Here is a 24388-nt window from a genome sequence, read left to right as displayed (position 1 = left end):
CAGTCCTCCTTCTCCCCTCTTCCAGCTGCATCCCTTTCCGCTCCAGGCGCGCACTGGGGCAACCGGGGTGTCCCCGAAATGCACCCAAGGCAGCTCAAGACAAGGAAGGGGCAAGCTAGATCAGGCCCGCAACTTGGGTCTCTGTCACCCGGGGCAAACGTGGATTCCGCGCCCACTTTTGGCCCCCAACCCCAACCAACGCTCATTTTGGCGCCTCCCAGCGCTCATTTTGGTGCCTCCCCAGCGCGGTGCCCGGAGCACATGCCCCGCTTGCCCCCCCGCCCCCTCTAGTTGAGGCCACTATCTGGTGGCTGGGGAGAAGCGAAGCCAGTTGGCCCTAGGCCCGCCTTGCTTTCGTCAACAAGGCACAACAACGGTGGAAGAATGAAGCCAAGGGATTTGCGCTGGTGCAGGGCAAATTCCGAGGGAGGGGAGGGGAGGGGAGGGGTGGGGTGGAGGTTACGGGTGGTGAGGAAGAGGGGGAGGAGGTGGGACCTTGACACTCCGCTCCAATAGAACGAAGGGCGAGCGAGCCTTTATCACGCGCTGCGAAGCAGTTCTCTCCCTCTTTCGCCTGCAAGAGCTCCGAGAAGCAGCTGCAGCCCCCCCTCGCGAAGAAGCCAAGAGGCGAAGCTAGGATGGCCCCGGCGGCAGCTGCAGGAGTGCCCACCCTGACTAAAGTGCTGATCAGCGACAGCCTGGACCCTTGCTGCAAGCAGATCCTGGTGGCGGCCGGAATCCAAGTCCTAGAGAAAACTAACCTCAGCAAGGAGCAGTTGCAGACCGAGATCAGGGTGAGACCAAAAAACCTCGCTTCTCCACTCCAGGCACCAAACAACCTCCTGGATAAGTTTCCACTGCCTGAAGAAGGGAGAGAAAACGTTTAGTTAGGCAAGATAGAGTCGGAGGACCAACTTTGATACCGCCGCCCCGGTTTCCAGCCGTGTTCACGAATTCATATCTAGAAAGAGTGGCGGGACTACAGTCTTTTGCTGCATTTTGCTTAAGAGGAAAAGGGGGTTGGGGATAAGGAGTCCGCTTCGCTATTTCAGTCTTCCCAGGCTCAGACCCGTCCGTCTAGGCTCTCGTTGTGATCCGATGGTTGAGGCATAAGGGTGTAGCGAAGCGAGATTTGTTCCTGCTTAGAGTTCCTAACTCACCCTCTGTGTGCTTTGCTTTAATGGTTCCTGTTAGTCCGGGCTTTCCTATTTCGTTTTGTTTGTGTTTTTTACTTGTTTTATCTACTGTTATATTTTGTAAGCTGCCCAGAGTCCGCTGGAGCAGGCGACTATAATAAATTGAATAAATAAGTAAATAATACGTGTGTTGCAGGATGGAAAGTGGGTGCACAATGTGCAACCACTCTGCTGCCGTGGTAGTGGAGAAAATAACAGATTCCAGAGTCGTGTCTGGATTGCTCCAGTAGAGATTGCTTAGTCGGCAAATCTAGAGGCCCAAGTCCAGACCTTTTAAGTTTTTCTTTAAAAGATATCTTGCTTTGGGGATGATGGGAGAATTGGGAAATGAATCTGGAGAATTGGGGGTGACTGGATAATTGTGGAACGAACCCTACCCGATTGATTTGTTTCTTGAAGAAACGTTTGTCCTTCAAACTCAGTGGGAGGGAGAGCGCCAGTCGCGGCCAGAGCCTGCTGTGTTTTGCATAACCTCACCTCATTCTTTTGCCCCAATCATGTTGGAATAGAACTAAGAGAGCTAGTTGGGAACGGGCCCAATTCATCCTTGGCTCTCTTCCCCAGACGCCTGCGGGGAAGCAACTGTTGAAATTAGGCTATTCCGGATGGCTTCCAGAACATTTTGCAAATTAGAAAGAGGAAGTTGGTGGGGTTCTGTTGAAGAAATGCTGTCTGTCCTTGTTTCCAGCTCATGTTTGGAGGAGTGAGGGAGACAAAATTTGCTTGGCTTCATTTTAAGCTTGTGGAACAGGAAGGGAACTTGCCTGTACCTGTCTGACATCAAAGAAAGCTAAAAGTAGATAATTGACTTAACATTCCTCATGCTTTGCCTATTAGGAGACAAGAGAGTAGAAAGATCTGCAACCTGATGAGTCCTATGCAGGATGAGTCCATAGCAGTCCTATGCTGCTTCCTGGTGATCAGTATAAGTAAAAACACCACACAGGATATACACTGTGTAAAACCAGAAAAATATCTTTCCCTTGCTCCCCAGGGGGTGGTGGTAGAAGTTACGTAAAACCTTGTATATGAGAACATGGCATAATGTAACATCCATATCTGTCTGGTCTGAGAGCTTAAGAAAAGGAAGGTGGACTGTATATTCCATTCCACAAATAGATTCTTTAAAAAATGGAAGTCTTGATGGCTGTAATCTGTGACTCAGTTTGAACCTTGTCCAGAAAAATCAGTGAGCTGGGGGCACCATGTGGGCCCAGGGAGCATCCTGGGGATAGAGAAAATGATGGGAGCCGGACCTGTGCTTTGTGTGTCGCCTCATTTTTTTCCTTCAGTGCAATGTATCACCATATATGTTAGAGTATTTGTTCTTTTTCTGCATAGGTTTTACAATGCACATATGTGGAATTGCTTTCTTTTCCCCCTTTTTTCTTTTGTGAAATGGACACTGGAATAGAGAATTGATTTTAAAAGAATGGTTTAGCTCAGTACCCGTAGTACTGCCTTGTACTTAGTTCCTTTGGAGAATTACTTTTCTTTTAGCCTCAGACATTTGCCTTCTGCAAGTGACTGTTTTATGTTTGCCTGTACACATGAATGGGCAAGTTTTCTCCATTATAAAAACATATTCAATATCTCAAATACCAAATATCCCCACTAGCAAGAAACCTTGGAGGGCTTTACTTATGAAGTTTCCTGTTTAGAGAGAGGAATAGAGGGCACGTTTCCTAAGCCTTGATTATAGTCCTCTGGGTGGCTCTGTGGTCCCTCCCCATCCAGTTGCTGATTGGAGTTTGATTTCTTCAGGACTGTGATGGGCTCATTGTACGCTCAGCAACCAAAGTGACTGCAGAGGTCATCAATGCAGCGGAGAAGTTGCAGGTCATTGGGAGAGCCGGCACTGGGGTTGACAATGTGGATGTGGAGGCTGCTACAAGGAAAGGAATCCTAGTCATGAAGTAAGTCACCAAGAGGTTGCCAGAGAGCAGCGGAATCCCCTGTTTTATGCGTGCTCTACATGGAGGAGAACGCAGAGGTTGCCCGGCACCGAACTCCAGAGCAGGCCTATCTGGTCTGACCTTCAGCTCCAGGATTTGCTCACAAAGCAGGGGGTTCATGAGCACCGAGTCAGCAGGCTTCTTTCTGAAAGACATTTGCTGTAACTCACTGAAAGCAATTTTAGTTGGCTGAGTTTTAAGAGACTATGCTTTTCCTTCTAAGGATGAGCACATATGGTGCTATGCTTCTGTAGCGATGATGCCCATCTCCCTTTCCCAGCTCTAAGTTTAGAGATGTGGGAAGCCCTTTCTGGAGAAGTGAATGCCCAGCACAACTAGAGGGATGATCTCTACATCTTCTGTAATGCAAGAATGTGGTGATCTGCAGAGCCACTGTGAAGCCAAAGGGGAGAGTTGGGGTTATTTTAACCCTGAGCCCCTCAAGCTTTAGTTTGGGCTGCTTTTGATGCTGAGAAGACAAAACTTTCTGTGGTCCAGAGCCAAAGCAGCCAGCCTCCAGATCTTTTCTATCCAGTGAAGCATTGTTCTGTATAGTCTTTTTATTTTTTTGACTGCCCAGCACTGAAATGGCAATCTGAAGTGGAGTTGAAACAGATTTTGCCTCCTGTCCTAGCTTCAGACCAGGGGCTTTTCTTGCATTGTCTTTGGAAGACACCAGTTCACTTACCTTGCATGACTGGCAAGTGGGTATATTGAATACCCTTTTTGTTTGACTTGCAATAATTTCTTGCCCTGTTTGCAACTCCAGAACCACCTACCAAGTATGGACTAGAAAGGGTTCAGGATGCTCCCATATATTGAAAAATGGATGAAAATTAAGTTTATATGGCTCCAAATAAATACTTCAGGTGGGAACTTAGGATGCTCCAATATGCTTTTTTTTCCATGTAAGCCACCACCAATCTTAGACAAAGAATTACCACTACCAACAATCAACAAAAAATCAAAAACAATTTGATCTTTTAAAAACAGAGGTAAGTAGGTACTGAGTCATGGAATCTCCTGATCTTAAGATATGTTCAGCTGAGGGTTCTTAACTGCACTTACTAATGATTTTTACAAGGGGTCCAGAAGATGTTGTTCTCCACTAGTACCCTTGCATCATCTTAACATGATTTTTCTTTATGGAAAATCTGTTAAGGAGGAAAAGACAGAATAACTGCAATAACTTTTGACTAAGTAGTATCAAGAGTCCTCTTCCTGAAAACACTTAGTTCTGAAATCTGAGCTCAGATTGCTTCAGATCTTTGCTTTTGCGCATAGGACCCATTTGCTGGAACACTTAGCTATTAAGATTACACTTCTCTTGCACAGTAAGGTAGTCCTCAACTTACAACCATTCATTTAGCAACCATTCGAAGTCACAATGACGCTGGAAAATGACTTACAACCAGTCCTTGCACTTATGACTGTCACAGCATCCCCACGATCACATGATCAAAATTCAGGCACTTGGCAACTGGCATGTATTTACGACAGTTGCAGTGTCCCAGGGTCATGTGATCCCCATCTGTGACCTTATCACCTGGTTTCTGACAAGCAAAGTCAATGGGGAACCATGTGATTCACTTAACGACCACAGTGATTCACTTAACCACCACAAAAATGTCATAAAATTGGGTGCAGTCATGTGATGCCTTGCTTAATGACCACACCACTTAACAACAAATTTTCTGGTCCTTATTGTAGTTTTAAGTTGAGGACTACCTGTAGTTGTTGCTGCAAAAGTCAGAATAAGGGCAGTGATCTTTCAAACTACAACCAAGGGTGGGGGGTGATTTCCTTTCCCTACCTGCCAAACCGAGCATGCCATTTCCTTGCCTGTGATAAACTCTTCTCTTAAGATCTTTAGCCTCTTGTTTCCTCCCTTGTTCCTTCATAGGATGAGGATCATTTCCTTCTTTCCACATCCATCACTGCAATGATGTTAGGATCAGGAAAAGAGAAATAGGATAAACACAGTCTTTGTTCTCATCCTAGGGACAGCTATTAAAATCAATCTATGCAGCTCAGCTTGGAGGAAGGAACTAGCAGGTGGAGTCAGAAAACATTCCCCCTTATCCTTGCCAAAGCTAGAACTGCTTGAGTGACAGCAATTCCTATTGGCTTTGGGGAAGAAAATACTATCTTTTTTGCCTTCCAGGTTGCTTTCAAGGTTAACTGCCCAGAGTCATCGTTATATGAGATGGGCAGTGAATAAATATGATAGATAGATAGATAAAATGTTGTGTTTCTGCCTTCACCTCTAAGTGACGCCTGTGCTCTGTTTTCATCGTTCATTTAAAATGCACTCTGATCACTGGAATACCTCTGAAACTGATAAAATGGATTTTAATCATTTAACTTAATTCAGAGAGGAACTACCTATGGTCTTAGGGCCACATGCAGCCTCACAAGATGTACTACCAAAGTACAGTTTTTAATGTGACAGAACATTGAACATTAACCGTGATTCCAATCTCATTGTCACAGCTGAGTTGGAGTCTGCAAACCCTGGATTTTCCTGATTTTACTCCTACAGCTCTAAACCATGGTTTAAGTTTACATTTTAATGTGTGGTCCCTAAGTGATTATTTGGGCAATGCAAGTAGTGAAAAAAATTGTCTGTTTGCAGAAACAGATTGAGGTTCCTCAAAGAAAAGGGAAAGTGTATGGGGAAGAGCAAACCATGATATTTTTCCTGCAAAAAATACTGAAGGACTTACATGTGGTGTTTAGTTTGAGGGATCAGATGAATTGCTGGTGGATACTTTTTGAAATCTGCTTAGAGGCTGGGATGAAAGGTCCTTCTTTTCTTCACGGGATGCTTCCCATTCTTCTAGCTACTCACCATGCAAAGGATTGAAAGCACAATTTCAGTTCAGGGGCCACTATCTTTTAGAACCCCTTGAAGAGCATTTGTTTCTTTTTCACTCAACAGCCTGAGTCATAGCGTCCACTTGAAATGCTACTTTAGCTTTGGGAAAACAATGTGTATAAAACAAGAGTGCATAGAACCATATTTTGATTTGTTTTCCCAGTGAATAGGAACTGCTAACTCTACATTTCTTTCTCTTTGTTTTGCCTCATAGCACCCCCACTGGCAACAGCCTCAGTGCAGCAGAGCTGACATGTGGTATGATCATGAGTCTGGCCAGGTAAGTAATACCGTTTCTGGGAAGGAATGGAACATCCCAGCAGGAGCACAGGCTACCTTGAACTTCTGTGTCTTGCAAGTCAGAAAATATCAAACAATCACAGGGGAAAGAATTAAAATCCCCTAAGGTGTCGGGAGGGAATGTGCCTATTATGCAGGCAGTTGTAGTTAACTGTGTTGGACTGATTGACTGACTACACTCGTAACTTACATTTCCAAACATGGGATATAAATGTAGTAAGTAAATAAGTCTTAATGCAGAGGCTCTGGCTACTTCTGTAGTAGGCATACGATTGGTAATAGCAAAATATATAGTTTTAGCATCAAAATTCAGCAACTCATCAAATAAAAATAATGAGAAATAACAGTGTCCACCTGATTAGTGTTATTTGCAGTAACAGTGTCCATGCCTAGGGCCTTTTTATCAAAGACTGTTTGTAACAGAGACTGTTATTTCAGGCAAATTCCACAAGCTGCAGCTTCAATGAAGAATGGAAAATGGGATCGTAAAAAGGTAAGAAGACTTTTTATATATATGAGGAATTTGTTCAACCTGGTTGTCCAAATTATTAAGTGACCAGGCATCTTTCTATTGTAGTTTATGGGGATGGAACTTCAGGGGAAGACCCTGGGAATTCTAGGCCTTGGCAGGATTGGACGAGAGGTAGCCATCCGGATGCAGTCCTTTGGCATGAAGGTAAAAGTGGTTGTCCCTCTCTGCTGTCTCGAACCTCCTCTTCTCAAAAAGACTATTGATACCCAGTGCTCCTGTTTCCTAGTGGTGGTGAGCTGGAAATCTCAGCCATTCGTTCAACTTTTTTTTCTTCTCCCTATCCATATAGACCATAGGCTATGACCCTATAATCACTCCTGAGGAGTCGGCTACCTTTGGTGTTGAACAGTTGCCATTGGAACAGATCTGGCCACTGTGTGACTTCATCACAGTGCACACCCCACTCCTGCCTTCCACCACAGGTAGAGTGCCAATTTTGAGGTCACTTGTCATGTTGGGATCCTTGTGTAGTACTGAGTTATGCGTGCTCATGTTTGCTCCTTATTAGCAAGTGGAATAGGTACATAATTCCACAATTTATGCAGCATCAAGGCTGAGTGAGGAAGCAATGAGTGTAGGGAGTAAGGAAGATTATTTTGACAGAGAGATGCAGGATCCATTGCATAGGCAAAAGGGGATGAAGCATTTTAAGTGAGATAACATTAGGAAGTGGTTGAGGGAGACGCTTCCCTAATGCACTGAACTATAAGGAGGAGCAGGTTCAGCAGAATCACACTTGCACAATTATATTATTATAGCCAATCTCAATAAAAGTAGTTTTAGCCTACCTGTGGAGCTGATTTCCTGCTCTGTTCTAACTAGTGGGGCTGGCAGTGAGGAAGGAAAATTGGAATAATTAGCATGAGCTGAGAACAACTTATGTGCGGTAAGAAGGCAACTGGATGAGCAAGAGGAGTTCTTTGGGAGATGAGGAGGGGAGAAATCAGATTATGGATGTGAAAAAAATCCTAACAATGAAGAAAAGGGTTACTGCATGGTAGAAGGTGTCAGCTAACAGAGCTGGAGTTCTGGTTGTGGAGCAGCAGTTGTGTGCCTCTGTATTAAAATTCTGCAGCTGTAACTTGTGGAAACCATGAGAGAAGCAGATGTTTTAATATGGTACTTACTTGAATAATTGTTTCTAAATTAGTTTATTGCTTTGTTCACGGCCTTGAATTTTCTTACAGGAAAAGATGGTATACAAGCTTTTATAATAAATGGAAAGGCAGTCAGCACACTTGGCATGTGGTATAACTGTGGTGTTCCAAACTTCTAACAAAGGTAAACCTAAGAAGAGGAATGTGGCTGGACTGTTACTCAACTTCTCTGCTTTCGCTGCTGCTTTCTTTCTAGGGCTTCTCAACGACGCTACATTTGCTCAGTGCCGCCATGGGGTCCAGGTGATCAACTGTGCCCGAGGAGGTATTGTGGATGAAGGTGCCCTTTTGCGGGCTCTCCAGTCTGGCCAATGTGGAGGAGCAGCCTTAGATGTTTTTACAGAGGTGATGCTTTGTGACATCTTGTTTTGCCTTCAGCAGTTCAGTTCAGCTGGTCAGGGTGGGGTGGGGGTGGGGTGCTCTAGCAGTTCTACAGCAGCTTCCTCTGACAGCCAAGCTGGCTGAGGAACTCTGGAAGTTGAAGGCCATATTTCTGGTAATATACCCCGGTTGGGGAAGTGTGCACTTCAGGCTGAAGAAAACATAGTTGCCTGCCAGTGTTCTAGAGCTAAATACCTGATTCCTCTATAAAAAGTGCTGTTCCTTATTGGTTTCACAGCAAAACTAGTTAAAATCTTACAGTCTCTGCTTTACTGAGTATAGAATTTTCTTTCTAACCCAGCTAAACCTGGGGTTGAGACAGTGAAATGCTGCGATTTAATCTTGAGAGATGAGACAGGCTTTCATAACTAGTCAAACTCTTCTTCCCTTTTAGGAGCCACCCAAAGATAAAGCTTTGGTCAACCATCCCAATGTAATCAGCTGCCCCCACCTGGGTGCCAGTACCAGAGAAGCTCAGAGCCGCTGTGGAAGGGAGATTGCCATGCAACTAGTAGACTTGGCCCAGGGCAGGGCACTGGTTGGCACTGTGAGTCCTACATTTAATCCTTAGCAAGTCATGATTTATATAGCATTTCTAAAATTCACATAACTAATCTTAATTTTAACTTAGTTTCTACATATTCTAGTGCATTAGTTTCTTCAAAATTATTAAGAGGTGAATTTGTAAGCAAAATCACAGCATAACATGTGCAACACATTTGAGATGGGCTTTAAACACAGCTAACTTGATCACAGCTAAAACACAGTGCTAAGTTCAGCCTGAAGTTCAGCTGAGCTTCAGGGTATCATGCTTGTACTAACCAGCCCAGCTTATAAGTGCTAACTTTCATTGTTTGACTGCCAGTTTTATGTTTAACAAATGACAATAAAAATAGAACTGGTTGACACACTTGAAAGGAGAATATTCAGCTCTAAAATTGAAAGCAGGGTAAATACAGGGGATAGGTTTTTAAAGAAGGCAATACGTTAGAGCTAGACATGCATGCAGATATTCCATTCTTGATAAATGTAATTATTAAATGACCAGGCATTGTAAACAAAATAATAAAGGGTTGTGGGCTGGAAATCCTGTGGGCAGTCTCACACTCCTGTTCTTCCCTTCCTCAGGTAAATGGGCAGGCTCTCAGCAGTGCATACGCATCCCATACCAAGCCATGGATTGCCCTGGCTAGAGCTTTGGGAACTGTGCTAGGTGCACTGAGCCACCAAGTGAATGGAGGAGTGCAGCTTGTCACCCAGGGTGAGATGAGAGATCCAGGCACAGTGCTTGGCCTTCAGATACTGGCTTTTTATCAAAACTTTTTCACTCCTCTGCCTTTGTTCTCTCATCTTCCTACTTTAAAAAAAAAAAACCTATGACCAGAAAAGCTTTATTTTTCAGCCCACAGAATTTCTCTTGTGTGAGATTTCACCTTTTTAAAGAGACTGCTTAGTAACTTTCACCCTCTCTGAGATACCTTCCTTTGTTTCCTTCTTTATTTGGCTTCTGCTTTCTCTCAAAGTTGTTTTTTAAGGAAACATCTGTGTTGTAGAAAGTGCTTTCTCCTTTTGTGTTTTTGAGTGCAATATGTATCCTCTGCCAAGGCTACCTTTGTACAGGAGGCTTGCCACTGTCCATTCCCTGTTTGCATATAAAACCTCACCTGCTCTTGGTGTTAAAGAAACATGAGCCTCTAGTAAGTAGTACTGTCATCACCTGAACAGAAGACAGCCCTGAATTTAATTTCCCTGTAAAAAAAGGACAGATTAGACAAAAACAAGGTAATTAAAAAATAAAATAAAAAATGCTGTACCTTCCCTGGGATTGCTTACTCCCACTGATTTTTTCTGCAACAAATACATGCATAGGATCCATTTTTATACAGGTATGTATGCAGTAGCCAGAAGGCCACCCTTCCAAAATGATCAGGGGAAGGCAACCCTCTCAAGACAACCCTCAATTAATGACCACTTAATAAAATTAATTTTGTGTAAAATAAAGCATCACATTTGTACATTATTTGGTCCCCCAAATTGATTCCCTCATAACACAAACTACATGCACAAATACTTGGGACTGAAGGAATCTGGGCTGGGTAGCACTACCCTGTGCATGCTGACTTTGTTATCATTTCCAGTGAGTTTAATGACTCCTACTTGCAGGCAAGCATGCATCAGCTATTTCTGTGCTGGGGATGGATCTCTCTCCCAGTTTACTCCATGTAAGCTGCAGCAGAAACTGGAGTGGAGCCCTTGGGCTGTTGAGCTTGACCCTCTTTCTGTTTGCAATGTAAAAATGTGCCACAGAAGCTTTTGTGCTGGGCTGCAAAGCCACAGAAAGCTGTGCAAGCTTACTCTCTCCTAAGTCTCATTGAGCTTAGTGGCTCTTCCAGTCCTATTTACTCAGGGAGTTGATCACATTCTTCTCTCATGCCCCACCAGGTGTAGAGGATGAATGTTTGCAATGGAGAGCTGCTCTGTTCATCAAGATTCTCCAATCAAGGATTGGATTTTCCAGACTCCACAGTAGAGGAGTTTCTCCATTGTGGCTATTCTGTGTCATACCTAAGAGTGTGGCAAGAGGAGAGCAATGGTAGTGTCTTGAAGCAACAGTAACAGCTCCACCTCTTTTCTGGGCTCCCTTTCAGCCACTTTATTTACACATTTGTCCACTTTCAAAAGCATCTTGCTCCGGTAGCTTTTGCTCTATTGTTTCCTATAGTGTAATATTCACAGCAAATATGACAGGTTTATTCATTGGGGGCAGCCTTTTGCTTGCTTCCTTGTAAGTAACATTTTTCTTTACTGGATCGGAACCAGTGTGCCTGTTAAATACATGGAGGTTGGATCACCCTTAAAGACACAGGAAGGAGACCCTGTAGAAAGAAAGAGGGCTGGGGTGAGAGGGGATCCTTAGCTGACTGTCTGGCCTTTCCCTTCTCCAGAAGAGTGAAGCTTAGAGAGGCTGTTTCTGCTTGAAACCTTGGACCAGGTTCCCCAGTTCATTCATCTCCTGACTACAGATTGAGAAACGGCAAGATAATATTAGGTGCCTTCTGGTGATTTGATCATGCCTGTAATTTTCACTAGGCTCAATCTTGCAGAAGTCTGGCAGCTACTTGACTCCTGCAGTGGCAATGGGGCTCCTTCAAGAAACCGCACAGAAGGATGTGAACCTTGTGAATGGGCTGCTTCTGGCACAAGAGGCTGGGCTGAAGGTTCATTTATTTACTTATTTGTTTATATTTCAAATTTCATCACCGCCCATCTCCCTCAAAAGAGAGACATAACCCCCTCCATCCCCAGATCCAAGGGCCAGTTCATTGGAGGCCTTTAAGACAGCTACAGGATCACCTAAGGAGATATTTTGTAAAGTTATTTCTCTTAAGGAAGGCTGTTGTTCCTTTCTGCATACTTCCCCAGTTATAAAACAGGTTGAAATTCAAGGTATGCATCTCCCCCCTACATGGTTATGCTGCACATATATACTGTCTACCTGTCTGCCATTGTAAATTTTTCTCTTTCAGAGATGTATAATAACCCTAACTCCTATTTTCATGGTAGAAAAGAACACAGCTTTCTGCAAAGTATTTCTATGCCATGTCTGGAAGAAGAAAATTGGAGGCAATTTTTTTCTTTTGGGGAAAGTAAAGTTCCCTCTTTCTGATTCCCAGATCACCACCACTCACATTGACGGAGCACTGGGCAATGATGGACAACTGCAACTAACTGCAACCAATACCCCTCATATGCTTGTTGGCTCTGTGCAAGGTACCATTCCATGCCTGCTAGAACTCAATGGAGCAACCTTCAAGCATCTGGTTCCCCTCAGTGGCCCTCTGCTGTTCTACAAATCCAAGACCTCCAGTGTCAGTCTGTTACCAACAATTATTGGTAAGGAGAGGCATTTCGCATCCCCTGCTTCACCAGTTGACCTTTTAGTACTAGCATCAGCCTAGTCTTTTCCAAACTCGCACACTGTAGATGTGTTGGGATTACAAGTCCCACCAACCCACTGGCACAGTTGTGAGCCAGAAATGCTCGGAGTTCCAGTTCACCACATTGGAGGTCCCCAAAATCAGGAAGTGTAGCAAGGTGGTTAATGCTAGAAAAAAAAATTGCTATGAACTAGAGAGGTTAGCGCTCTCCTGCCTGCACTGCTTCTTTTTGCTAGAAGTGGGTTTTCTGAGGAGACTGAGCTTAAAAGACCACGTTTCTGCAGCTCTGTTGCTGTTGTCCCTGGCATGGAAATTTCCAGCCCATTTGATGCTTTTGCCTAGAATCAAGTTCCCTCCAGTCTGTCCTAAAGACTAAAACCTTGCACAAGAATGAGTCATGAGCATAACCTCCTTTGGTGTATCTGTGACTAACATGGGATTTTAGAAGAACATTTATGGAAAGTGCTCCAAGGTGCAATAAAGAGCAGGTGATAAATTAATAGCTTTAAAGCTATGAAGATGCTTTAAACCATGATCTAATGAATAATGTGATCCTTAATACATATAGGGATCTGCTTGTGGGATTTAGGGTGAAGAGAAATACAGGTAGTCCTCATTATTGACCATTTGTTCACCAACTGTTTGAAGTAAGGATGGTATTGAAATGGTAGTTAAGACCTGTCCTTGAAATTACAGCCATTGCAGTGCCCCTGCAGTCACGTGATCAAAATTTGGGCATTTGGCAGCCTGCCCACATTTACAACCACAGCGTGCACTTCAGCTCCCCCCACCCTTTTGGCCACCCTGCACTCTGCCACCACTGCCTACCCTTGCAGGCCCCGCTGCCTCCAGCTGACCTTCGCCATCTTCTTCCACTGCTGACGAGGTGCGCCCAGCTGAGGCAGCTGTTGGCCCTAACATCTACAACTGGCACTACCGGAACTGCTATTGCTACATGGTGCGGTCACATGATGTTTCATGTAACAACTGCTTCATTTAGTGACAGAAATTACAGTCCCAGTTAGGGTCATTAGGCGAGGACTACCTGTATGGAAAGCAGCTCTGTTATATATGGAAATAAATGGCATGGTTAATGGAGAGAAGTTCGGAAAACTAGGTCTGGAAGTGGCCAGGCATGAGGTGGCCAGGCATATTAACTCATAAGAAATGCTACTTGACAGGCAGTCGTTGTGCAGCAGGATGCTGTAGGCATTTTTTTTTTTTTAACTTCTCGGGTTATAAGAGAGAGCCGTGTGACAACAACAGGGGGGAGTGGCAGAACTTTTGGCTTTGTTTTCACTCTACTGAGGGGATGTATTGAAGTATTTTAAACCTAAAATAGAGCCCTGTTTTGCGCATCCATTTTATGTATGTATGTATGTATTGAAAATCAACACCGTGCCTGCAAAAATGTAGTCAGCTTTCTGGTCTGGGTGTTCTGTTTTCAGGTCTGCTGGGGAAGGCCAAAGTAGAGCTACTATCCTACCACTGTTCCAGCACTGTTAGTGGACAGGAGTGGAATGTCCTGAGTCTGTCTTCTCCTCTACCAAATCTGCAGGAACTGAAGCCACATGTGACAGAGGTTGTCCAGATGACACTTTAAGTTCTGGTGAAGAACCCGACAGGGCCCACAATTTTCTGTAATGTGAATCAGATATATCTAATAAAAAATAATGCAAAAACTATCTAATGCATCTTTGCTTTATGTCATTTGTTGTGCCTGAGTGAGCTAAACCTGAAAATGTATTTCAGTATGAGAGGTGAAATGGTCTATTTCTGCATGTTGTATTGGCCAATATGACTTCATGACAACATACCTTTGATATAAAAATTTCAACCTGGCTCCTACTTACAAAGAAAACAGAACATGTAGCTCTATCATACAATATATATATATATATATATATATATATATATATATATATATATACCATCATATGTTTCTCAGTTTTGTTTGCAAATTACAGACTTATTTTAGTATTAATTCCAAAGTGGATTTTTCAGAAGTTAGTTTGAAAGACAGCACTTTACAAAGCACACCCAGCACATTTCACTTCGAGGGATCTGTGTCAAGGGTGATTGACCCAGTCTTCCACCTCTAACATCTGAAAGGAAATTTTCAGGAAACCAGCATTTTCAACAGACTTGGAGCTGTTGAACTTTCATTTTCTTTTTCTTGAAAGAATTCTCTCTATTTTATTTATTCATTTGTACACAGAAATAAATCAGTCCTGTGATATATATATTTTTTTACATCCATGGACTTAACTGTTTATAGTAAACATAAAGGTTTCCCTTGACTTTAAGTCCAGTCTTGTCCGACTCTAGGGGGCGGTGCTCATCTCTGTTTCAAAGCCGAAGAGCCGGCGTTTGTCTGTAGACACTTCCGTGGTCATGTGGCCGGCATGACTACGTGGAATGCCGTTACCTGCCCGCCGAAGTGGTACCTACTAATCTACTCACATTTGCATGTTTTCGAACTGCTAGGTTGGCAGGAGCTGGGACTAGCAACGGGAGCTCACCCCGTCACGCGGATTTGAACTGCCAACCTTCTGATCGGCAAGCTCAGCTGTTTAACCCGCAGCGCCACCGCGTCCCTCCATATAACTGTTTATAGGAAAATAATATATGCATTGATATATTGAATGCTATCAACCAACATATTCTTTATTTAAGCAGAGTACAGAATTCTATTCCACTCCCTTAAACAGCAATTTTAAGTCCAACTGGAAAGATGGAATTTCCTTTCCCAGCCCCACTACATAACACGCCACTTCCCTAATAGCCCTTAAAGCCCCCACAGCCCTGCCTCAATTATCTTGTTGAAATGTCAAGCGTTCCCTAACTACCACCTGTCATGCGCTGCCTGCCTCTGAATAATACTCAGACACTGGTTCGTGGATCAGGCTCTGATTTATTCACAGCGCAGTTACAGCGTTGGAAGAAAAAAGCTGAGAGTGACAGGAGCGTGCCGGTGCGGGGTTTAAATACCCCTTCACTCGTGGTCACGTCACCCCCCTTTGTCCAATACGTTGCCCTGCCGGTGGGTGAGGGGTTCCGGGATCGCCCATCATCAGGTTTTCTATTCCTCTGCTGATTGCTGTCAGCTGGGCGATCTCCGTTGTATTGGGTGTGCTCCGTGATCCGTTTAGTTATTGTTTGTTGGCCGTTAGTCGTTGTGGGTTGATGGCTACTTATCTTGCACCCCTTCACCTATTTCCTTGCTATTGTCATGTGTGCCATTGCGCTGATGACTTCAGCTCAACGGCACTCATGACATACTGCCCCCTTTCCGAATAGTGTTCCCCCCCGGTTTTCTGGGGTTTTTTTTTTGTTTTTTTTTTTCGGTGGAGCTGTCAAAATGGCACTTTTTTTTTTCAAAATTCCCGCCGGAGTAGTTGTCGCCCCTCCCTTTGCTCCTCCCTCTACCACGTGCCTTCCCAGGGTGTGTCCATGGTGCGCATGCTCGGGTCCTGTCCTGGCGTGCGCATGCTCCAGCCACACCCTGTTTGTTTGGCTCAGTTCGGCGAGGAGAGAGGCGTGGCTGGTCGGGTGCTTTATCAGCTCCAGGTAGGGCCCTTCTTTTTTCTCATTTAAAGTGCGTCGCCTTTGTTGTATCTCCTGGGCGTTGCCCCCAGGTTGCCCTGTTGACTTGCTTGCCACTCCCCCGCGGCCGGGGGGGCGGGGGGAGGGTGCTGGCGAACGCTTGTCACCACCCCGTGGGCCCGGGGCGGGGGGAGTGAGTCCCGGGGGGGGAGGTCCACCCAAGTCGCGGGCTTGGGGGGGCCCTTTCCCTTGGGGCACGGGAGGCGGGGGGGGCCTGCGGGGGGGGGGGTTTGGCTTGCTGACCTTTGTTGTGGTTTGTCGGGGTATGCCCGGTGAAATGCTCTGGTCAGGTCAGGCGCGTTAACGTTGTGCGCCGCCACCCATTCCGGGTGGGGGAAGTGTTTCCACCTGACCAGATAGTGTAGAGTTCCTCGTTGCTTGCGGGAGTCGAGAATGTCCCTTATCTCGAAGTGGTGTTGCCCGTCGATCATCACCGGTGCGGGCTGTGGCGTGCTTGGGTGCCATCGGGAGGTGGTTGCCGGTTTCAGGAGGCTGGTGTGGAACACCGGGTGGAGTCTCCGTAGGTTGTGTGGCAGGTCCAAGCGTATTGCTACCGGGTTCACTATTTGCGTGACTCGGAACGGCCCGATGTACTTAGGCCCCAGTTTTTTCGAGGGTTGGGTTGACTTTAGGAACTTGGTGGATAGGTAGGCCATATCCCCCGCTTGGAACGTCGGTTGTTGGCGCCGGTGCTTGTCGGCCTGCTCTTTGTAGGCTGCCTGTGCATCCTTCAGCGCCGCCGTGATTACTGGCCATGCTTCCGCGATCTTCCGTCCCCAGTCGCTAGCGTCCACCTGGGGTCCCGGGGGTTGAGGTAGCTCCGGTATGGGGACGAAGTCGCGCCCCGAGACTACTTCAAACGGAGTTTTCCCCGTGCTCGTGTGGACGGCGTTGTTGTATGCGACTTCGGCGAACGGGAGCAGTTCAGCCCAGTCGTCTTGGTGGTAGTTAGTATATGATCGTATGAATTGCTCCAAGGTGGCATTAAGAACCTCTGTGGCTCCGTCCGTCTGGGGGTGCCAAGCCGTAGATAGGGCCTGTTGGGTCCCCGTCAGCTTTAGGAAGGCCCGCCAGAATTTGGAGGTGAACTGTGTGCCCCTGTCGGTCACCACACGTGCGGGACATCCGTGTAGCCTGTACACGTGGATGAGGAAGAGTTTGGCTAGCTGTTGTGCGGATGGGACCGACGTGCAGGGGATGAAGTGGGCCTGCTTTGAGAAGTAGTCCTTCACCACCCAAATGGCCGTTTTCTTCTGGCTGGGTGGGAGGTCCACTATAAAATCCATAGAGATTTCCTCCCATGGGCGGGAGGGTTCTGCCACCCGTTGTAATAGCCCCGTGGGTTTTCCTGGTGCCCGTTTGGCCCTAGCGCACGTTGGGCAGGACGCTACGTAGGTTTTTACGTCTCGCCTGAGCGCGGGCCACCAGAATTGACGCCGTGTTAGGTGTAGGGTCTTGAGGAACCCAAAGTGTCCCGCTTGTTTGGCGTCGTGTGACCTATGCAAGATCGCCTGGCGTTGCGAGTCCGGGACGTAGATTCTGCCTTCCCCCCATGCCAGGTCCTGTGCCATCGTTACCTTGTCGGGGTTTGCCAGGAACCAGGGGTCGGTTTTGAGGGCGGCGGCGAGGTCCGTGCGCATTCCCCCTGGTAGTTGCGGTTGGCTTCTTCCGGTCGCCGGTTGTCCCGCCGTCGGCTGCGCCGTAGAGTCGAGCTGCCTCCGCGCGCCGCTTCGGGTGGTCACGGCCATCCCCAGTTGCGAGGCGGATAGGACCGTCCCAATGGTGTCTGGGGCGGGCTCTTCGTCTTGGGGCAGTCGGGAGAGGGCGTCGGCCAGGAAGTTCTTTTTGCCCGGCATGAACTTCAGCTGGAAATTAAAGCGGCTGAAGAATTGGGCCCATCGGACCTGTTTTGGGCTAAGGCGTCTAGGCGTTCGTAGGGCCTCGAGGTTCCGGTGGTCAGTCCAGACCTCGAATGGTTGGGTGGCTCCCTCGAGTAGGTGTCGCCATGTCTCTAGCGCTGATTTCACCGCGAAGGCTTCTTTCTCCCAGACGTGCCATCGCCTTTCTGTCTCGGAGAACTTCCTTGACAGGTAGGCGCATGGTTTCAGGAGTCCCGTGGGGTCTTTCTGTAGCAGGATGGCTCCCAGGGAGAAGTCTGAGGCGTCGGCTTGGACCACGAACGGCCGTTCTGGGTCCGGGTGCGCGAGGATTGGCTCCGTAGTGAACAGCGCTTTCAGCTTGTTGAATGCGGTCTGGCACGCGGGAGTCCAATTCAGCACTGTGCCTGGGTTCTTGGCGCGTCGGGTGTCCCCCACCCCTTTGGTTTTGAGGAGGTCCGTTAGGGGGAGGGCTATCTCTGCGAACCCCCGGGCGAATGACCTGTAAAAATTCGCGAATCCGAGGAAGCTCTGTAGTTGGCGTCTGTTGCGGGGGCGCTCCCAGTTTAGCACCGCTTCGACTTTTGCGGGGTCCATTTCGATGCCGTCCCCGGAGATTCGGTACCCCAGATAGTCTAGGCGCTCTTTGTGAAACTCGCACTTTGTAGGCTTGGCATAGAGCTGCGCCCTTCTGAGCTTGTCGAGGACTTGCCTGACTAGGGTCACATGTTCCTCGTGCGTTTTTGTGTAAATAAGGACGTCGTCGATGTAGACCAGGACCCCTTTGAACAGATGTTCATGCAGTACCTCATTGATGAGCTGCATGAACACCCCAGGGGCCCCCGCGAGTCCGAAGGGCAGTACTTTGTACTGGAAGGCGCCTAGGGGGCAGTTGAACGCCGTCTTCCATTCGTCCCCCTCCCTGATTCGGATGCGATAGTACGCCTCGCGAAGGTCCAGTTTGGAAAAGACTTTGCCCGTGGACAGGTGGGCGAGCATGTCCTTCACCAGGGGTAAGGGGTATTTGTTGGACAGGGAAGCCGCGTTTAGGCCCCGGTAGTCGGTGCAGAGCCGTAGGGTCCCGTCTTTCTTCTCCCGGAATAAGACGGGGGCTCCGACCGGTGAGCATGCTGGCTCTATGAATCCCCTGTCTAGGTTTTTATCGATGAACTCCCGGAGGGTTGCCATCTCCTTCGGGGTCATCGAATAGATCTTTGGTCTAGGTAAGGGGACGTCGGGCAGTAGGTCGATCCGGCAATCCGTCTTGCGGTGGGGGGGTAGTTGGTCAGCTTCTGCCTCTCCGAAGACCTCGGAGAAGTCGGCGTATTGTTCTGGTAGGTCTGCTGTGGTAGCGGCGTTGTCTTGTGTGGTCGCCTCCGCTCGTCCTACCGTGGGGTTGGTTCTGCCCGCTGGAACTGGTGCTCGATACTCGCCGTCGCCGAATGTGAAGGTGCGGGTCTCCCAGTTGATCCGCGGGTTGTTTGTCGCGAGCCATGGCATCCCCAGGACTGCAATGGGCCGTCCGATGTGCGTGACGACGAACGATGTGCGCTCGGTGTGAGTGCCCATTTGCAGGGTGACCGGCTCGGTTTGTAGCGTGGCTGGTTTCCCTCCCGCTGTGGAGCCGTCCAGCTGGTGGAATGCCAGCGGCGTGGGGAGGGGGAAGCAGCGGAGGTCGAGTTTGGCGACTAGGTCGGGGTGGATGAGGTTTTTTGAGCACCCCGAGTCCACTAGTGCCGCGGCCGTGGTGGCTCCGTTGCCGGCAGAGAGTTTGATTGCTGCCATTATTACGGGGCTTTCGTCGTTCCGTCAAGGTGGTCCGCGCTGCTGTCCCACCGCCTGCCTCGCCACGCGTTTCAGGGCAGGCGGGGAGCTTTTCCCGCCGGCTGGTCGGGGTCTGTGTTATCCTCTTCCCCCCCGTATGCGTCCCAGCCTTCCTCTGGTGTCGCTGTGGCCACGGTCATTCGGCGGTGAGGGGGCGGCCCCAGGTTGGGTGGTTTGGGGTTAATTTTCGGGGTGGGTTTGGGCGCACTGGTCGGCGGTCGGTTGGCGAAGCAATCCACCGTCTTGTGCCCTAATTTGCCACACCTCCCGCAGGGCTCTCGGTTGAATTTCTTTTTTGGGTATATGGGGCCGGCCATCCCCACGTGTGGTGCGGGTACCTTTTTTCCGGCATAGTTTGTGTCTTCCGTGGTTGTCATGAGGAAGGTGCGGTGCGCGTGTTCAGCTTTCCCCGCGAGGTGGATCCACCCGTGTAGCGTTTCTGGGTCGTCGCGGTAGAGGGCCCATTGGAGAACGTCGCGGTTGAGCCCCCTTTTGAACATTTCCAGCAGGGTGGTCTCGGACCAGTCGCTGACCTTCCCCGCGAGGGCTTTGAACTCCAGGGCGTAGTCAGGGACCGTGCGTGTGCCCTGTTTAAGTCTTTGGAGTGCGCTTTTCGCCCTTACTTTGGCTAGGGGGTCTTCGAAGTAGTTTTTCATCTCATTGATGAAAGCAGGGAAGGTGGCGAGGGCGGGGGAGCTGGACTCGTACAGTTGGACGTACCAGTCCGCCGCCCTGTCTTGGAGTTTGATCGCCACGGCGGCGATCTTGTCGGCCTCGGAGTCGTAGGAGTGTCCGTGCCTCCCCATGAACTCCCTAGCGTTCGTGACGAAAAACGAGAGTTTCGTGGGGGTCCCATCGAAGAAGATGGGGAAGTCCTTTGGGGCCCGGGCGTTTTGTGTGGCCCCGCCTCTCGCTTCCCGGTGTGCGGTGTCGTCCGCCTGTGCCGTCTGCTGACCCTCCGCTGGCCCGTGGGGGTTCGGTGCTTCGCTCGGGGTGTGGGCCTGTGCGGGGACGTCGTTGGGTGGCGCGGGGGGCATAAGCGACTGGAGCATGGTCCGGAGTTCCGTCAGTTGAGCCCGCATGGCCGCGAGTTCAGCTCGTGCCTCCTCGTCCACAGCCCGCGCCGCCGCTGGGGCCGGTTCCGTTGGCGCGTCCTCGGGGGTGGGTTGCCGGCGGGGTTCATCGTCCCTCTGCCGCGGGTCCGCTTCCTCCGCCGTCTGCTGGGTGTCTCCGTCGTCCTCCGTGTTGACCGCCGTTGGGCTGTCGCTCCACGCCCGTTGCTGGGGTGCGATGTGGGGCGCGGGGTCCTCCGCTGGTTTCGGAAGTCGTGCTGCTCCCTCCCGCGGTCGGGTTGCCTCCGTCGCCATCTCCCCTTGGGGTTGGAGCTGAGGCTCGGGTCGGGTGGGGTGGGCGTCCATGGCTCCGGGAGTCCGCGGTGCCTCTGGCCTTGGTCGGTCCTCCTCTGTCTCTTGCCGCGCGGCTCGCCCTCCTTGCCCGCGCCGCTCCGGCCTCATCTTGCTGGTCTTCTCGCCGTCTACTCCTCCCGCGGCTCGTTGTCGTCCGGTGGGGCTCGGCGAGGCTGAGTTTATGACTCTCAGCTTTATGTCATGCGCTGCCTGCCTCTGAATAATACTCAGACACTGGTTCGTGGATCAGGCTCTGATTTATTCACAGCGCAGTTACAGCGTTGGAAGAAAAAAGCTGAGAGTGACAGGAGCGCGCCGGTGCGGGGTTTAAATACCCCGCGCCGGTCAGCGCCCCTTCACTCGTGGTCACGTCACCCCCCTTTGTCCAATACGTTGCCCTGCCGGTGGGTGAGGGGTTCCGGGATCGCCCATCATCAGGTTTTCTATTCCTCTGCTGATTGCTGTCAGCTGGGCGATCTCCGTTGTATTGGCGCTGATGGCTTGGGTGTGCTCCGTGATCCGTTTAGTTATTGTTTGTTGGCCGTTAGTCGTTGTGGGTTGATGGCTACTTATCTTGCACCCCTTCACCTATTTCCTTGCTATTGTCATGTGTGCCATTGCGCTGATGACTTCAGCTCAACGGCACTCATGACACCACCTCTTTAAATCGGACTATTTCAGCCTTTCTCAACCTTTGACCCCGGAGGAGCCCTTGAAATATTTTTCAGGCCTGGGGGAGCCCCTGCACATTCAGGCTCAGATATACGCCAGAAGGTACAAAATTATTATATTTGTTTCATGTGTGGGCCTGTATATATATGTTCAGTTCAATTTTATTAGAGTCACTGACCAGTACAATGTATGTATATGCATTAACAGTGTTCTTCAACTAAAAATAAAGAATGAACCTTACCTCTTTAATGTGAAGTTGCCCAAATTTGAAATAATTTTTTTAATAAATCATGATCTCCCAAGGAATCCCTCGTGACCTCTTGTGGAATCCTAGGGTTCCATGGAACCCTGGTTGAGAAACTCTTGACTAGTTGCTTAAAATGTACTATTCTTCATTAGTTATTAAAAGTGCTTCTTATAAGACATCCCTTTTAGAACTTGGTGACCCTTTCGAGAAGATAACAAGGTAACAAAGTTGTAAAAAAGGCCAGATATAAGAAACATGTTTGAAAAGTGTTATTTAATATAGCCTGTCTTTAAAGTAACAATGGCGTTCAACACAGTTGATTAACTTGATTATGTGCCATCAAGTCGTTTTCAGCTCCTAGCAACCACAGAGATAAATTTTCTCCATGGCAATCTATCCCTAACCTGTTCTTTCAGATCTCCCAATAGTGCATTCATTGCTACTGTAACTGAGTCCATCCACCTTATTTACAGTCTTCCTCTTCTCTTTCTTTCCATTCTTTCCCAGCACTAGAGACTTTTCCAGACAGCTGGGTCTTTGCATAATATGTCTGGAGTAGGATAATTTGAGCCTGGCCATTTGTGCCTCAAGTGAAAACTGGGTAGATAACATTCTGTGTGTGTGTGTGTGTAAAAATATGGTAGTTTGAGCTTGATGCTTTCCTTTGCAGCATGCTAGTTTTCCAGTGTTTCAATAAAAGAATAAAACTAGAAAAGTCAAGGCATGGAGCCTGGTATCAAACTGGTGCATTGGAAAGTTTGGGTTTATGTTTTGCATTAAACCCAGGTTGCAGGTAATCAAAGTAATGAAAGTGTGTGTGTTTTTTAATTACAGGATATCACTTCAGCTTACAATAGTATACCATGTTACCTCTACTTTCATCCCTTACAAAATAAAAATGCTCCCTTCAAACCATTCATAAACCCAGAGGTGTCCACAACAAACTGGTGATGCCAAAATGACACATCTGCAATGATATGACCAACCCAATGCTGTCATTACATTCTTGTGGCCCACAATTTGATGCAAAAATATGTGACAGATGCATCATGACGTCATCATACATGTACCATCGTTCCTCCCCATCCCATGGATACAAAATGCAGCAAAGTATATAATTGAAACAGATATTAAGAGAAGTTGCAGGTGACTGTGGCAATTTAGCAATCTCAGAATATAACAGTTGGAAATCTGCCCTTCATACAACCTAAGGATACAAATACAGGGGTAAATTAGAGTCCTGATAGCAAGCATGAATAAGCAATGAGGTTATACAATGAAAGTCCAGCAGCCATCTTCAAAAGCTTGGATTACCCTTCTTTCCTGTTGTTAAGCCATTACTTTGGTTCTGCCCATGAGGATGAGAGATTCTAAATGGAAATAAAAGCAAGGTTTCATCTGTTATTGCCACCCTTTCATGTATCCTGAATGCATATTACTACTGTAAGTGGGAAATGTTGAATCCATATGACTAAGGCTGGTAACCTCAACAACACCTTTTCTATCTTACTAAAAATACATGAAAGCTGGTACTGACCAAGCCATGGACACAAGAGGTTGTCTTTTAAAGACATAGAAGATACTGACTTGAAATGTAAGTGAAGTAAATAGTAAATAGCATAAACTAATGAATAAAATGAATCATAAATATGCTGTGTGACAGTGGGAAAGTATGTAATAAACCTGAATGAAGATGGTCTGATTTTGTGAAGTAAAATTGATAAAATACATGCAGGGAGGTGAAGGTGTAAGTATAATTAATAATGAATGGGTTAAAATGTGTGCCAGAAAATATAAATGGGTGCCATCTAGGTTGTAGAAGGTGCATTTGAAAATTGGAATCTTTAGGCTGATAGTGTCCTGACTCCCAGGAAACACTCTGAGACAGGGAACTGTTCTCTAATGTTTTATTGCTAATACATAACAGTAATCCTAACAAACTGAACAAGTGTGGGAAAAACCCAGCCATATAAACCCCGCAGGTTAAGGCGGTCCCAATCTGTGCCTCTTGGAATGGCTCACCAATTCCTCAGTGCTACGCATGCGCTTAACAGTCTGGAAGGGAGCCCCCTGCTCGCCATCCTTACTCATGACAGATAGTTTTGCTTCAGTGAATGGTAAAAGTGAAAGAGGCAAAAATGAATTTGGGGAAAATTGTGCATCCTTCTGAATGAATGTGATCCAAGGGGGTGGGGGGAAACCTATTCTGCTAGGTAATGTGAAGAATGGATGTGAGCAAGATGAGAGTACAGAAAAAACAACTGGGCCGTTCAGAGATTCGGGAATGAGAATAGTGAATGGTGATTATCTGCTTATGAAAAGATGTGTTTGTTCTGCATATGTGACTGAAACAAGTCTATTCATGCATCTACATGACAAATTAATTTGATTATTGATCATTCAAGTTTGAGAAAATTAG

At 47.5% G+C, this 24388-nt stretch overlaps 2 protein-coding genes across 3 annotated transcripts in view; one reads left to right on the top strand and one right to left on the bottom strand.

Moving 5' to 3' along the window:
• Positions 1 to 559: 559 nt before the first annotated feature.
• PHGDH (phosphoglycerate dehydrogenase) lies at positions 560 to 14022 on the top strand. The gene is made up of 12 exons (XM_063298584.1): positions 560 to 794; positions 2961 to 3112; positions 6244 to 6309; positions 6768 to 6822; positions 6907 to 7005; positions 7151 to 7283; positions 8215 to 8363; positions 8794 to 8946; positions 9528 to 9660; positions 11490 to 11617; positions 12074 to 12293; positions 13786 to 14022. Exons 1-12 carry the CDS (start codon positions 639 to 641, stop codon positions 13938 to 13940), a joined length of 1599 nt encoding a protein of 532 aa, XP_063154654.1. The 5' UTR covers positions 560 to 638; the 3' UTR covers positions 13941 to 14022.
• An 8203-nt stretch (positions 14023 to 22225) lies between these two features.
• HMGCS2 (3-hydroxy-3-methylglutaryl-CoA synthase 2) overlaps positions 22226 to 24388 on the bottom strand; it is a 28515-nt gene continuing 26352 nt past the window's right edge. For both annotated transcript variants that reach the window (XM_063298578.1, XM_063298577.1), the window contains one exon: positions 22226 to 23339. The gene's annotated coding sequence lies outside the window, so the exon portion shown is untranslated. The remainder of the gene's footprint in view (positions 23340 to 24388) is intronic.

The sequence above is a fragment of the Candoia aspera genome, chromosome 3, assembly GCF_035149785.1.
Source record: "Candoia aspera isolate rCanAsp1 chromosome 3, rCanAsp1.hap2, whole genome shotgun sequence".
Classification (NCBI taxonomy): Eukaryota; Metazoa; Chordata; class Lepidosauria; order Squamata; family Boidae; genus Candoia; species Candoia aspera.
This window is presented reverse-complemented; position numbering and strand designations above follow the sequence as displayed.